Source organism: Equus caballus, chromosome 20, assembly GCF_041296265.1.
Source record: "Equus caballus isolate H_3958 breed thoroughbred chromosome 20, TB-T2T, whole genome shotgun sequence".
In the NCBI taxonomy this organism is placed as follows: domain Eukaryota; kingdom Metazoa; phylum Chordata; class Mammalia; order Perissodactyla; family Equidae; genus Equus; species Equus caballus.
The window spans coordinates 7,009,988-7,026,615 of NC_091703.1; the positions used below are offsets into that span (position 1 = coordinate 7,009,988).

Consider the following 16,628-nt stretch of genomic DNA (forward strand, 5'->3'; position numbering starts at 1 on the left):
GAGAGCCTGGGTCTGGAGAGAGGTGTGAGCACACCAGGGGAGGGAATGCTCACTGTCTCTCATCTGGGTACCCTTGCCCATTCCAGGCTGCTTAACACCAAAAAGCATCAAACTCAGCCTGGCAGTTTTTAAAAGAGGCCAGTAAATCAGCATATTTCACAAGCTTGAATTTAAGGAAAAAATTATAAGTGCACCTTCTGGTTCATACTCTGGAAACTCTCTTCTGTGTTGAGTGTCATTTCTTTGGTACTATAACCTTGACTTTGGATCTGTTCATTCGTTCCTCTGGAAGTTTTGAATCTGTTATGGTGACAGACGTCTGAGACGATGAATGCTCTCCCTAAGCCTGGAAACCCACAGTGTCAAGGACTTGTAAGTCTAACGGAGCAGTGTGGGTGGCTGTGCTCTGTACTGTCTAACCAAGCCTGGTGCCATCGTCATCAGATGAGGGAGACAGCAAAACCAAATGAAGTAGTCCATCTGCACATCTCTAGAAACGATTCGTCTGAAGTGGTGGGTAATCTAACTCAGTATTTGTCTTTCTAATATTTTGTGCTGAGCTTGCCTTCTCAAGTATATTCACTTAAAACAAATATTAAAATGAGAATTGATTCAAGCTGACCCTGAAAAAAGGTGTCCCTGAAGGGATAAAATAGCACCTGATTGTCCCAGAAAATTCCCCAAGTACGTGGTAAACATACAGTCAAGCACTTGCTGGTCCCGGCACCATCCCAGGAGCTGCCAGCCTAGTCACTTGCATCACCTGTAACTAACGATAGCCATCCCGGGATTTGGGCTGTGCCGCTGCAGTGTTGGTGACGCAGAGCACTGAGTTCAGGGGCTAAGGTGCAGCTGAGCTCCGTGTAGGCGCGTGACCTTTGATGGGACATTATCTCTGGTGGTTTGCCTGGACTCTTGTTGTCGCCATCCCAGCGACGTGCCAGGTTTCACTCTGATGTAATGTTTGGGTCCTGAGTTCTTCCCAGTTTCAAGAAGGGCTTGGTGACTGAGTTGCAGTCGTGCTAACAGGCAACATGGTATGCTTGCTGTTTGGACCCTTTCATCTCACAGAACCTTAGTTACACAGTGCTTCACCGCTGACTCCAGGGGACTCCGGTCCAGCATCTAGCAGACTTTGTATCCAGTGTCCCCATGTGGCCAGCTCTGCTTTGATCTCTCAGAGGTTGGGGAGGGAGAATTTGGGAATGTGGCAAGAAGACAGCCAGTGTCTGTCTCCAGTTTCATAGCCATCTGCCCACCAGAGCAGTGGTCCAGACCACCAGGTAGAAATCATCCACAAACACCCAGCACCTCTAAAGACCAGGTGCATGGAGGATAGGAAGATGCATTCCCTGGCCCTCATTAACAGTGTGGCCTCTTAGAGTGACACTATAGGGTACAAAGACACTTCTCTCCCTGATCCTAGTCTTGTAATCCGTGGCCCTACCTTCTCCTCCCCCAGGTCCTGCTTTCGCATGCCTCGGAGCAGGACAGGCTGCAGCAGTGGGCAACACGGGGCACAGGCCAGATTATCTGGGTTTTGGAGGGTCAGAGCAAGCCTGGTACAGCCCACCCTCTACCTGCCCCACTTTGTGTCCTCCCGGCTTCCCCAGAAGAGGCCGTGTAGAGGCACTCCCTGCAGCTGCAGCAGCAGCCTCCTTCCACCCACCTGGAGGGAACGGCTGCAGTGGAAGAAGCCATGTGCAAACAGGATATGGACCGTTTCTTTAAATGTGCTCATCTTTAACTGCTACGGGGAAAGTGCAAGGAAATTAATCTGCCTGTCCCAACTTTTTGCCCCAGCTGATTTTAAAAAGAGCCTCTTACCATTCTGCTGTTAAGGCCACTGCAATCTAGCAGATGGGCCTTTTCCTCACTTTCATTTGCTTCAATAGTCATACTATAGCCATTTTATTAAGACTATGACAACTTCATACTTGTATGTATAATAATGATAGTAATAACTAATATCTGTCTAACACTTTAAAGTTCACAAAGTATTTATACACTTTATTGGCTCACCTGATCCTTCTAAGGGCTGTTGAGTAGGTATCATCATCACTCTAACTCTATTTTACACTTAAAGAGATCAGGGCCTGGGAGGTAAAGTTAATTTATCCAACATCACGGGGTTAATACTTACTACTCTGGCTTGAAGCAAATCTCTAAATTTTAATCCTTTAATTCTCAGTTAATTCTGTGATACAGTGTAGTTTTAAAAAACTATTAAAAGAGGGCCCGTCCCGTGGCCAAGTGGTTAAGTTCCTGTGTTCCGCTTTGGCGGCCCAGGGTTTTGCAGGTTCGAATCCTGGGTGCGGACATGGCAGTGCTCGTCAGGCCACACTGAGGTGGTGTCCCACATGCCACAACTGGAAGGACCCACAACTAAAAAAAAACCGCACAACTATGTACTGGGGGGCTTTGGGGAGAAAAAGGAAAAATAAAATCTTAAAAAAAAAAAGCTATTAAAAGAAACGTATTAAAAGAAAATTTAAAAAGTCAAGCATAATCCCACCATCCCAAATCAACTTTATTTTTATTTTTGCATAATAATTCTGTCATGTTTACATATGAAAAGCTAGAAGTAATTGTTTACAAACTATCACGTGCATATACTATTTGGTGTTATTAATTTAGATTTCTAATACCACACACATTTCCCTAAATTTCTACATAGTCTTCACAATTGTAAATGTGTATTAAACAGTGTATTTCAGCTGAAAACATTATCAATTCCAAGATAAGGTTTGTTTATTTCCCCTTCCCCCCTTTTTTTACATTTTGGAGAAAGGATTTTTTTCTTAGAAAATATATTATTTTTATGAGTTCATATCTTTTGCCTCTTCTCTCTTTTCTCCTCTTTCCTTTTGTCCCTTATGTATCCAATTGGGCTAAGAGTATGACTTCAGAAATGTCCATCTCTCACGGGTGGACCCTCTAAGAGAGAATTATCGCTGTTCAGGCAAGTGGGGACACACTTCCAGGAATCACAGCTGCACAAGGCAGCCGTTCAGGGAAGAACAGACAGGCTGGCTGGCTTTGTCCTGAGCTCGGGTGTCCTTCCTCCAGCAAGTCTTCCCTGACCCACGTCCCGGCCCGGCACCTCCCGCGGCAGGCACACAGCCCCCACTATGCCAGTGCGTCTCAAACTTCAGTGTGTGTGAGATTTACTGCAGGGCTCCTTGCCAACCCTCAGAGATTCTGAGGTAGCAGATCTGGGATGAGGCTTCAGACCGTGATTTGGAAAAGTGCTCCGTGCACTCATGACCTTCTGTACTGTCTCCGTCACAGCACCAGCCACACTGTACTGCCTTTATAGTTTATGTAGATTATGTGTTTGTCTCCAACAGGAGGCTGTGAGCTTCTTGAAGTCTGGGGCTGTGTCAGTTTCACATCCCTTACACCTAGCAGTGTGGAGTCAGCTTCGTTCCTACCCCCAATGAAACTGTATTCCCCTAAGAGTCTGGAAGCCAGTTCTCAGCATATGAGGCCTGTGGGATATCTTGCATGACCTTGCTAATGTGGTTGGCATTGCCATGGTGAGGAGAAACGACCCTTGCCCCACCTTAGTCCACCGCACACAGCTGCTAGAATCATCTCTCTCTGATCATATGATTATATGAAGGTTCTTGGCATAGAAACCTGCATGGTTTATCTCTCTTTTTTTTTTGGTGAGGAAGATTTGCTCTGAGCTAACATTCCTTGCCAACCTTCCTCTTTTTTTTTTTCTGAGGATGATTAGCCATGAGCTAACATCCATGCCAATCCTTCTCTACTTTGCACGTGGGATGCCTCCACAGCATGGCTTATGACTGGAGCAAGCCTGCACCTGGGATTGGAATCTGCAAACCCCAGGACACTGAAGCAGAGCGCGCAGAACCTTAACCACTTGGCCACAGGCCAGCCCCCATGGTTTCTTTATTCACTCATATTGAATCCTCATTCCCTGGCCGAGCTCCAGGCCCTCCACCAACTCTTCTCCCCTTCAAAGCCACTCAGAATAGCCAATGGCATGCTTTTGTTGTCTCAATATGGAACCTTGGGTCTATGCAGCCTGAGACTGAGATCATAAATCAGCCTGTGAGCAAACATCCCCCTTAGCTGTCCCCAGTGCCTAGCACGCTGTCTCAGTCAATCTCTGCTAAAAGAATGAATGAATCCCAAGAGAAGAAGGCACTTGTCCAAGGTCTCCGCGCAAGCCCCGGCCAGAGGAGCAGGAACCCAGCACTCTGAGTGGTCACGAGCCAGAAGCTGAGCCTGGCGGACAAGGCTTCTTCCTTAGGCAGTCCTTGCAGCAGAGTTCTTCATGTTGTTTAGGAAGAAGATGTTTTTGTTTGTTTTTTTTTAAAGATTGGCACCTGAGCCAACAACTGTTGCCAATCTTTTTTTTTTTTTCCTGCTTTTTCTCCCCAAATCCCCCCAGCACACAGCTGTACATCCTGTAGTTGTGGGTCTTTCTAGTTGTGGTGTGTAGAACACTGCCCCAGCATGGCCTGATGAGCGGCGCTGTGTGCGCGCCCAAGATCCGAACCAGTGAAACCCTGGGCCACCGAAGCGGAGTGTGTGAACTTAACCACTAGGCCACGGGGCTGGCCCCAGGAAGAAGATGTTTTAATGATATTCCCTTGAACTAGAGAAACTGCAACATCTGAAGTACTCGCCGTTTTTTAGAGAGAGTGAAATTTGAAGCTTTTGATGATGATCTCAGTGATAAAAGCCATGCTCTGGATTTCCACTTGAGGCCAAAACTTGACCTGCTGTAAGTAGCTTTCCTTTGGACTGATTTCTGATTTGCTTTTCTGTTCAAACAAGGTGGCTAATCCATTTCTCTCATCACCAAGACGAAGGGACCCTGACATGGGCTTCAACCCTGAGGACATGGCCCGGCTGGTGGGACAAGCCCCTCTTTTAGAGTTGTTTGTAAGAAGCCCTCACCTTTCTCCTTTCCTTTCCAAATCGTTTCTTAATGAAAGTAATGTGTTCCTATCATTTAGCTTTGGGACTCTATTATAGAAACCTGGAGATTTACCACAAACGTGAGCCCTTTAGATATCAAGATTATTTCCTTTATTCTCTGATAGAAATATCCCAAACTCTTCTAATGCATAATGAAAGGTCACCCAGAGCCGTGAGAGCACCAGGCTTCCTCTCCCTTGGAAGAAAGTGATAAAGCTCTTTATGGCCTTAGCACTTTGGTAGTGCCTGGGACACCACCCGGCCACCAGCACCAACTCACTATAAAACTCAGGGGGATGGAAACAAATCCTCCAAGACCACAGGGAGATTAGCAGTGTAGGTGCTAAAAATGCTCAGTTCTTTGAAGTATGTAAACAACAGGCAGATATGGCAAAGGAAAATGTATAAAAAATCAGTCGTGTGCAAAAATGATTTTGTGCAGCACTTCTATTCCTAGGTATATGCTCAAGAGAAATGAGAACATATGTCCACACAAAAAAGGTGTACAAGAAAGTTCACAGCAGCACTATTCACAGTAGCAAAAAGGTGGAAACAACCCAATGCCCATCAACTGACGAATGGATAAATAAAACATGGTATATCCATACACCAGAATACATTCAGCCATAAAAGGGACGACATACTGATACATGCTACAATGTGGATGACTCCTGAAAACATTATACTAAGTGAAAGGAGCCAGACACAAAATGACATATACTGTATGATTTCTTTTTTATGAAATGACCAGAATAGGCAAATCCATAGAGACAGCAAGTAGATCAGTGCTTGCCAAGAGCTTGCGGTGAGTGAGTGAGCAGGAGAGAAGGCGGAGCGATTCCCAATGAGTGTGGAGTTTCTTTCTGGGGTGCTGAAAATGTTCTAAAATTGATTGTGGTGATGGCTGCATAACTCTGAAAACACTAAAAACCAGTTAATCATACAATTCAAATGGGTGAATTGTATGATATGTGAATCTCAATAAATATGTTAAAAGATGTTAAGAGACATTAAAGGTTTTGTGTTTATAGCCTAAATACTACCTATACTTGTGTTGTCCTATTGGCCCCATGGCTATTTAGCACTTGCAATACGGCTAGGCCAAACTGAGATGTTCTATAAGATATACACTGGGTTTCAAAGACTTAATAAGGAAAAAAGAATGCAAAATATCTTAATATTTTTTGTATTACATGTTGAAATGACAATATTCTAGATACACTGAGTTAAAGAAAATACATTAGAATTAATTTTGCCAGTTTCTTTTTAATTTTGTTAATGTGGCTACTAGAATACACATGTGGTTTGGATTTATAGCTTGTGTTATATTTCCATTGAATAGTGCTGGTCTATACCATCCTTTTTTTAAAAAGAAGTTTTCTTTATTTTTAGTGGGTTTTTAAAAAACATTGCAAAATATACATTATGTTAAAATTTACCATATTAACCTTTACTTTTTATTTGGAAATTAATATACGTTCAGAGGAAGTTCACAAAAGTAGTACAGAGAGGTCCTGTGTACTTGTCACCCTATTTCTCCCAATGATAACATCTTGCCCAACTCTAGTACAATACTAAAACCAGGAAGCTGACATTGATACCATCCAAGGAAATTTTTTTCGTGGAAGACCAGTCAACCCTTGGTGAGGAGAAATCTAGGCATGCAATAGGAAATAGTGTCTTGAAGTTGTTGATCCTCTACAAAATAAACAGTACTCCTGTTGGAACAATAAAAATTAAGTGGAAATTTCAATTTAGATTTCTGTTGTCTGCACAGAAACATTTTATAGAACTGCCAACGTGAAGAGAACTGCAGCCATGACATTCACATCTTGGGAGCAGGGTGCCTATTCCTCTCTCTCCCTGCTCCTAGCTGAAAGTGGGGGTGACCAACTGCCTGGGCACCCTGTGGCCTCCCAGATACAAGGTGCTTCTTTAGCTCACCAATACCAAGGGCTTCATTAAGCTGTCAGGCTTGAGAGTGGCTGAGCACACTCCACCAGGGAAAGTCAAAGTTACAAGGCTGCCTGGCTGATGGACAGCAGATAAAAGGCAGACACCTTTATCTTTTCCTTCTCGGGGAAAGAAATCATATCTGAAGATTTCAGGGGCCACTTTTAACGAAGTGACTGTCATAAATAAGTGCATTTGGAGATCATGCTCTTCCTCCTCCTTTACCTCCCCACAATCATTTTGTGAACTTGTCTTATGGGCCCTCTAACTGTTCTCTTTTACACAACTTTGGATGTGAACTACTATGTGGGGGATGAGTCCATCAATCTTGGTTTTACTTACAACTTTGAGTGAGGTCCCTTCTCACCCACATGACAAGATGTTGATGCTCCCCCAGAGCTGGGGCCTGGGGATTCTCTCAGACAGTCCATGCTGGGGCCCACACTCCTTTGAAGGCTTGGCTTTGCCCCCTTCCCCAAGAACCTCTGATGTGCAGTTCACAGAGACACTTGCTCAAAGAAAACCTCATTCCCCACAAAGACCTCTCTTGGTCACTAGCACAGAATATCTCCACATGAGCACTGTCTCTAAGGGCTTGGAGGCAGCCAGTAGCCTCAACCCTGACCACCCTCCAGCCATGCTCCCAGGACCGCAAGGGTCACTGTATATGTATGTGACATGTCTCAAGACTGTGTCCATCTCATTCCTTCCTGGGGACTGGGGACAGGAGATAGTGGCATTGGGTTCATCAGCTCTCCAAAGGATAAGTTTATGTATTAATTGCTGCTGTAACAAATTATCACAAACTGGTGGCTTAAAGTAACACAAATTCTCTTACAGTTCTGGAGGCCAGAAGTCAAAAATCAGTTTCAGTGGGCTAAAGTCAAGGTGTCAGCAGGATTGGGTCCTTCTGGAGGCTCTGGGGGAGAATCTGTTTCCTTTTCTTTTCCAGTTTCTAGTGGCTGCCTGTATTCTTTGGCTTGTGGCCCCTTCCTCCATCTTCAAAAACACATCACTCCAATCTCTGCTCTGTCATCACATCTCCTGCTTCTCTTCTGTAGTCAAATTTCCCTCTGCCTTCCTCTTATACGGACACTTGTGATTATAATTAGGGCCCACCTGGAAAATCCAGGATCATCTCCTCATCTTAAATCCTTAACTCGATTATCTCTGAAAAGTCCCTTCTGCCATGAAAGGGAACATTCACAGTTTCCAGGAATTAGGATGTGGACATCTTTGGGGGCCATTACTCAGCCTACCATTATTTTGTAGTTCTGTTGAAAATAAAAACTTGAAAACTTTAACATATTTTACTGTAGAAAATGTGAAAAGATAGCTCTAGGCCCATCCTTACTCTACCAGCCACACTGAAGGGAGAGTACAAGGCAGCCCACAAAGGCCAAGTCAGAGACCAAGTACCAAGGAGTAACCAAGGGAGGCGGCGTGGAGGGGAGGGAGGGTGTGCTCTATGAGGTCTTTATTTCTAAGTCAGTTAAGTTCTTGGAATATGCTTTTCTTATAGATTATGTTCTCAATATTGATTAGGTTTCCAGCTCTCACTACAAAATTAATTGACTCTGAAATCTCTCTATTAAGAAGGGTTGGAGAGAGGGATTCTGGGAACTCGGAGACCAGATACGCTTCGCCTCTGCTCCCAAATCCAATCTCTCTGCCTCTCTGAGATAGGCACGAAGCTGCTGAGGCAAGTAGAGCAGCTGGTGTGAGTGAGAGCCTTCTTCCTGGAGAGCATGCCGGGCCTGGAGACCAGCACTGAGGATTCTGCGATGAGTGTAGCTGCAGGAGGTCTGTGGACCCTGGGGATCTGGCTGACACTGGTCTTGTAAGTGAACTTTATCAGTCAAGGAGGAACTGGAAAGCAAGGCTGGCACTCCCTGTTCCTGAGGATGGGATCGTATGAGGGGACCTGGGAACAGGAAGACAGGCAGTTGCTGCCATTGCTAGCCCAGTGGTCTCCTGGGAGTAGGAGATCCTTCCCTTTTATCCTTATGGAAACGTGGCCATGTAGGGCACCCCAACAACCAGACCTGAACCCAATGAGATGACCAAGAAAAACAACAACACGCTTAAGGGACTCTAGAAGCCAGAGAGAAGAAAACTGATCCAAATAGCTGCCTATAAAATAAAGCTGCTGGGAGAGATGGACAAGTAGTATACAATAAAAGCAATTAGAGCGACTTGGAAAGAAACAACTAGTAAGCAATGAACAAATTTATGAAATTTATATACGTAGGGAAATAGGATGTCTTGATGGGAGAAATAGATATCCTTTTTCAAATAATGGTAACAAACGTATGCTTCTAATTATAAGCATCAGGCTACAGAAGGCAATCATCAAGGGCATAGAAGAGTACAACAGAATTTGCAAACTACTAAAAGAGGAAAAAAAGGAATGAATAGCTACTTCATAAAACCAACAAAAACAAAGAAAGGAAGAAGGGAAATAAACCAGAATTAATAATAGAATGAGATGGAAGGAATAAAATCAACCCTACCAGCCATTATATGAAACGTAAATGGATTATCTGGGATAGACAAAACAAAACAAAACACCTAAAACAAGAGTGATAAAGACTGAAAATCAAGGGATGAATTAAGATACACTAGGCACATTTGAGGGGGAAAACACATGTTTATATTAACATTAGACAAGGCAGAGTTGAGTCTAAAAGCACTAAATTGAAAAATGAGCAACATTTACAAAACACATATAGCAGTTGTAAACCTGTATGCACTAAATAAGACAGTAACTAAGTATACATGGACTAAACTATTAGAAATGTGAGGAGAAACTGATGAAAATAAAATTATAGTGGGGAACTTTGATAGTCCTCTTTCAAAACTGGATAGAGCCAGTCCATTTTAAGAGGGTAATGACATAGAAGAATTGAATAATACGATGAACAAACTAAGTACACATATATGCAACTCAAAGCATATATTTTTTAAAAACATGTCCATAAGCTATTTACCAAAATAAGCATCCACAAAAATTGGTCAAGGACTTGGCCAAAGAAAATCTTAAATCTCAGGCTACTTTACTTTTTATTAGATTTTCAAATTAGCTGCCACAGAGTTGCCCATAGCTTTCTCTGACAGGATATCCTTAATATGTAATCATTAGAAATGAAGAATATTTAATGACCTAGAAAATATATTTTCAGTGGGAAAAAAAGGCAAGATATAAATCATAATTGAGATGCAATCATATGCCTTGGCCTCATAACTTTATCCCTAACTTATACCTCTATCTTCAAGGAATCATGGATCTACAATTGATAGATAGGATTTATCAGCAGATCCTAAATTCTAACCTGGTTTAACTGTACCCAGCTCTTGTGGCTTTCAGGACACCCCCACAGTGAAGAGAGAAGGCCTTTTTGCATCCTATCCCTTAACCCCCTGCCTGTGATGGATTAAGTTTGAGGATCACTTGTCTTACCTACTTAGCAATACTACCTATTTAGGAAAGTAACATTTACTGGGCATGTGTCAGCTTAGATGCTTTACTTAGTTTCTCACTTAATTTTTACAAAAACTCTATGCAATACATAAGACTCACATACATCTTATGGATGAGCAAAGAGAATCAGAGAAATTTAGTAACCTGCCTACATTTTCACAACTGGTAAATTAATTATGGCGCTGACATATGACATTCTAGGTCTTCTGACTCCAAAAGTGCATATAACCTTTAAAAAACCATATATATGTGTTTATTCACAACCAAGCTTTATTACTTTATTAGAGCTAAACAAACATATCAAGGGTCACAGCAAGTAAGGGAGGAAACAGGGCCAGCTCCTAGGCTGGAGATGAGCCTAGAAAGGTGGTTGGTGAGGGGAATGTGGGTCAGAGCAAAATCTATGATGTTTTTACTACAACACACTTCATCTGAAAAAGTGTCTTTCTAATTAATATCTTAGACGGAAACTTCATGTTATTCAAACAGAAGAGTCCTTCGGTCACTTAGGCTGGGCTACAAAAGGCTGAGAAAGATCGAGTTGTGATTTCCAAGTTTAATTTGTAGTTCCGCTTCAGGAGTACATCTTAGCCACAGTCATTTTCAGAAATGAGAGTTTAGGATATTAACCGAATGCTGAGCAAAGAAAATTACAAGCCATCCATCTCTCGGATCACATAAAGAACTTAGCTTTGTGAAGCTCCATGGGGAGCAACAAGCCACTTGCCCAGTGTTTTTGAGTTTATTCAGATTTTGCCAGAAAAGGAAGTTGGCTGAAGCAAAGGAGAACTACAACTCCCTATCTACGTTTAAGCTATCTGCAACTCTGCCAAAGCCGCAGAGGCGGCAGCAGCTGTGGTCTGATCCGAGCTCACGGGAAGCGAGTCTTGCTAAGGAAACGGCATGTTCCTTCCTGAGGCAGGGAAGCAAGTACTGCTGAGCTTCTACAGGACTGATGGCAGCACGAACCATGCCCGGATTAGACAGATGACAGGGGAAAGCTCACTTCCCTCCCTGAAGAGTTGTAGCAGTTACTTGTTCTCTTGCCCCTAGGTTTTCTGGAGAAGTGGCCGGGACAGACCCCGAGTCTGCTCTGGCAGGGTGTGTGCACACATGGGGAGACTGGGGACACTGAGGGGCCACTTGTCTCGAGGCTACCATTTCATGGGCTATGCCACTGTTTCACATATCTAGATGGCAGTTAGAAACGCAGGGCCTTTTTCTCTCATATTAAAAAACAGTCACATCAGTGCAAGGTGATCTTTTTCTTCTCAGGCTTTCCAAACATTTATTTTCTAAAAAAAAGACATAATATTTTGCCTAACTCTAGGCAGCAGATTTCTGACAGCATCTGCTGTCTGACAGCAGTTGAAAGGACATGGCTATTCCTCAGAACAAGTGAACAGACTGGCACAAATTTAAATATATCACGCCCCCACCAGCACCTACGAAGACGACTTGAAATCCAGCCTCTATCTTCCAAACCTTGGCTGTCCACTGGCATCCCTTGGAGAGCTTTAGAATATTCTGATATTTGGGTCACACTTAAGAGATTATGATTTACTCGGTCTGGGGGGTGGCTTACATGTCAGAATTTTAAAAAACTGTGGTAAAATACATAACATAAAACTTACTATTTAAACCATTTTCAAGTGTACAATCCAGTGGCATTAATGACATTTGCGGTGTTGTACAACTATTTTCACTATCTACTTCCACAACTTTTCCATCACCCCATACCCACTAAGCTGTCACTCACCATTTCTCCTCCCTCCAGCCCCTGGTAACCTCTAAGCTACTTTATGTCTCTATTGATTTCCCTATTCTGGATATTTCATATAAATGGAACCATACAAATATATGGCTTGTGTGTTGGACTTCTTCCACTTCGCACAAAGTTTTCAAGGCTCATCCAGCTTGTAGCATATATCACTACTTTATTAATTTTACGGTTCAATTCCACGGTGTGGATATACCACATTTTGTTTTATCTATTCTTCAGTTGAAGGGCATTTGGGTTGTTTCTACCTTTTAGCTATTGTGAATAGTGCTGCTATTTGTGTACAAGTTTTTGTTTGAAAACCTGTTTCAATTCTTTTGAAGTAGAATTTCTGGGTCATATGTTAATTTTATATTTAAGTTATTTAGGAACTGCCAAACTGTTTCCACACAAGTCAGGATTTTTAAAAGCTCCTCAGGTGCGTCTAACATCCAGCTGAAGTTAAGAATCTATTGAGTTAAGATCTACCTAATTTTTATACAAGATAAGTGATAAAGATGAAATCAGCAAAAATAGATACAAGGACTTACTTCTTCAGCAAACAAATTTCAAGAAAAAACAAAAGGGGCTGGCCCCGTGGCTGTGTGGTTAAGTTCGCGTGCTCCGCTTCCGAGGCCCAGGGTTTTGCTGGTTTGGATCCTGGGCGCGGACATGGCACCGCTCATCAGGCCATGCTGAGGCGGTGTCCCACATGCCACAACTAGAAGGACCCACAACTAAAATATACAACTACGTACTGGGGGGATTTGGGGAGAAAAAGCAGGGAAAAAAAAAACCAGATTGGCAACAGTTGTTAGCTCAGGTGCCAATCTTTAAGAAGAAAAAACAAGAGTGAGCAAAAAAAAAAAGATATATAGGCAGAACTTACAGATTAGAAGAAATTCAAGAGATACATTATCCAGAACCTTATTTGGATCCTAACTCAAAGACACACACACACACAGAGTGTAAAAAATTATATTTATGAGACAATTTAAAATTTAAACTGTATATTTCATGATATTAAAGATTACTGTTATTTTGTTAGGTATGATAATGGTGTTTTAGTTATGTTTTAAAAAAGAATCTATCTTGTCAGATATATACTAAAATTGTTTCATATGAAATATAAATTTTCTCAAAATAATATGAGAGGGAATGGCTGGGCATATAGATACAATATCATTAGCCACGAGTATATAATCATTAAAGGTGTGTAATGGGTATATTATACTACTCTGTCTACATTTGTATATGTTCATATCTTTCTATAATAAAAAGTTAAAAAACAAGTTGGTACAGCCATTATGGAAAACAGTATAGAAATTCCTCAAAAATTAAAAATAGAATTACCCTATGATCCAGTAATCCCACTTCTAGGTACATATCCAAAGGCACTGAAATCACTATCTTGGAGAGATATCTGCATTCCCATGTTCACTGCAGCATTATTCATAACAGCCAAGATATGAAAACAACCTAAGTGTCTATCAACAGACGAAGGGATAAAGAAAATGTTTTTTTGTATATATACGTGTGTGTGCATACAGATATTCATTGAATGGAGTATTATTCAGCCGTAAAAAGGAGGAAATCCTGCCATTTGCAAAAGCATGAATGAAGCTGGAGGACATTATGCTGAGTGAAATAAGCCAGACACAGAAAGACAAATACTGCAGGATCTCAGGAAAAAGGTAGAACTCATAGTGACAGAGAGAAGAATGGTGGTTACCAGAGGCTGGGGCTGGGGGCAATGGGGGAGATATTGGTTAAAGGGCACAAAATTGAACTTATAAGATGAGTAAGTTCTGGAGACCTAATGCACAGTATGGTGACTATAGTTAATAGTAATGATAATAATATACTTTATACTTGAAATTTGCTGAGAGAGCAGATCTCAAGTGTTCTCACCACAACACAAAAAAGGTAACTATGTGATGTAATGGACATTTTAATTAGCTCGATTGTGGTAATCATTTCAAAATTTATATATATATATCAAAACATCATGTCATACACTTAAATATATACAATTTTTATTTGTCAATCAAACTGGGGGGGAAAAAAGTTAAAAAACAAACAAAAAGTCCCAGCCATTGCAAACTAACATACAGGGAAGAAGGTAACCAAATGTCTATTTAAGAAACCATATTTATTACTTTTTTATTAATATGAATAAATATTATTACATTTATCCCCTATTCTCCTTCCTTTCCCTAGCTAACGACATTTCTTGGGCCTATGAACTGAGCTCGGATTCACTCCAGGTGTGGTTTTTATGGTAGTAGAATGAGCTCCCCAGGTGGGGTTCACTCTAGATGCCTTAGGCCCTGTTTCCTTCAAAGACAAGGATTTTCTTTTAAGCTTTCCTGCTGAATCCACTCAAAAAAGCTTTTCAGCTCTAGAATTAGAAATAAATCTAATACTGTTTTTTATTGCGGTAAAATATACATAACATTTGCCAATTTAACCACATTTAAGTATACAGTTCAATGGCATTAAGTACATTTGCATTGTTGTGCAATCATGACCATATCCATCCCAACTTTTTAATCTTCCCACACTGAAACTCTGTACCTATTAAACACTAACTCCCTACTCCCCCCTCCCCTGGCAGCCACCATTCTACTTTCTATAAGGACCTCATATAAGTGGAATCATACAATATTTGTCCTTTTGTGCCTGGCTTATTTCACTGAACATACTGTCTTCAAGGTTCATTCATGCTGTAGCATGTGTCAGAATTTTTTTCCTTTACAGACTAAATAATATGCCATTGTATGGATATACCATTTTGTTTATCCATCATCTGTTGATGGACAATTGGGTTGCTTCCACCTTTTGGCTGTTGTGAATAATGGCATGAACACTGGTGTACAAATATCTGTTTGAGTGCCTGCTTTCAATTCTCTTGGGCATATATACACTCAGAAGAGGAGCTGCTAGTTCATATGGTAATTCTATTCAAGACTTTTTAAACCGAGTCAGTATTCTTCTAACTAATAACTTGCCCAGTTTCCTGTTGCCTTTTAGAATGGGCCAGGCTGGAGGTGGAGAAGTAGAAGGCAGGAGTTCAGGTTCTAACCACAGCCTCTTCTAACAGCATGCTAAACTGTCCCACGAAAATGACACCTGTGGGAAGACTGGTTAGATTTCCTTCATTTCTTGTTGTAGAGAGTTATGCATAGAAAGAGCTCTGGTTTCTTCCTAGCACCTCTTCTTCCGAATAACTTTATGAAGACATAATTCGTATACCGTAAAATCTATCCATTTTAAAGTGTAAAATTCAATGGTTTTTAGTACGACCAAAGTTGTGCATCCATCACCACAAACAGTTTTCATTAGCTCCAAAAGAAACTCTGTACCTATTAGTTGTCACCTTCTAAACCTCCCATCCTTCCCAGCCTCCAGCAACTACTAATCTTCTTTCTGTCTCCATGGATTTGTCTATTCTGTTCATTTCATAAAAATAGAGTCATACAATATATGTCTTTTTGTGTCTGGCTTCTTTCACTTAGAATAATGTTTTCAGGGGTCATTCACATTGCAGCATGTATCAGTACTTCATTCCTTTTTAAGGCCAAATATATTCCATTGTATGGATTTACCATGTTTTATTTATCCATTCATCTGCTGGTGAGCATTAAGTTGTTTCCACTTTTTGGCTATTGTGAATAGTGCTGCTATGAACATTCTTATACACCTTTTGTGTGTGGATATATGTTTTCATTTCTCTTGGGTATACACCTAGAGGTGGAAGTGATGCATCATACTGGTGCTTCTTTTACACCCAACATAGAAGTGTTGCCTTCAGGATCTGTCAGGAGAGTACCAGACCAGCAGACACCAGACTCCTAGGGTTGGCTCCATTCAGTGAGAGCCTTAAAAGCTGTTCAAGTTTGTTGTTTGTAATTTTGCAAACTTGCCATGTTCATACTGAGTGTCTTCACTGAGTTCCTTCTTTTATAAACTCTAGTGTCCTTTAAGTATTGACTTTGCTACATGGCTGCTGGTATTCCTCTGTATGTCCACCTGTATTTAAAAACATTTTCCCTGGATGCACATTTTAATATTCTGCATCTAATGTCCTGTTACTCTATTTGTATAATGAAAACTACTCACTTGTTTGTTGACCTACTGTCAAAAAAGACAGAATTCCTGCTCTTTTCTAGGTATCTCCATTCTAGTCATAAACTGGAGTAAGAGTTGATACGCTTTGTCCTTGCAGGTTGCCTGGGGACCACCAACCAAATTACCTTCATCAGAGTATATTTTTGAGGGAAGATAGGGAGCATTCCTCCTGCAGTTTTGCAAATTCCAGCTTCTATTTTGCTTCTCCTTCTAGCATCAAATTACATAAGAGGCTCTGAATTCACATCAGTTGCAGAAAACAGTCACGTCTTCTGTCAAATATCTTACCTCTTCCAACTGTGCTACTCACACACCTTGAGGTGGTACAGACTTAATTTTGCCTTTGGT

At 41.5% G+C, this 16,628-nt stretch overlaps 1 protein-coding gene across 10 annotated transcripts in view; it reads right to left on the reverse strand.

The window, feature by feature from the left end:
• LYRM4 (LYR motif containing 4) overlaps positions 1-16,628 on the reverse strand; it is a 192,593-nt gene that overhangs the window by 39,164 nt on the left and 136,801 nt on the right. Inside the window, exon 3 of one of the 10 annotated variants that reach the window (XM_023624082.2) lies at positions 6,203-6,674. The exons of the other annotated variants lie outside the window; for them this stretch is intronic. Within the exon in view, the coding sequence (XP_023479850.2) occupies positions 6,612-6,674 (63 nt within the window). The 3' untranslated portion in view covers positions 6,203-6,611. Of the gene's footprint in view, positions 1-6,202; positions 6,675-16,628 lie in introns of those variants that run through there. 10 annotated transcript variants of the gene reach the window in all.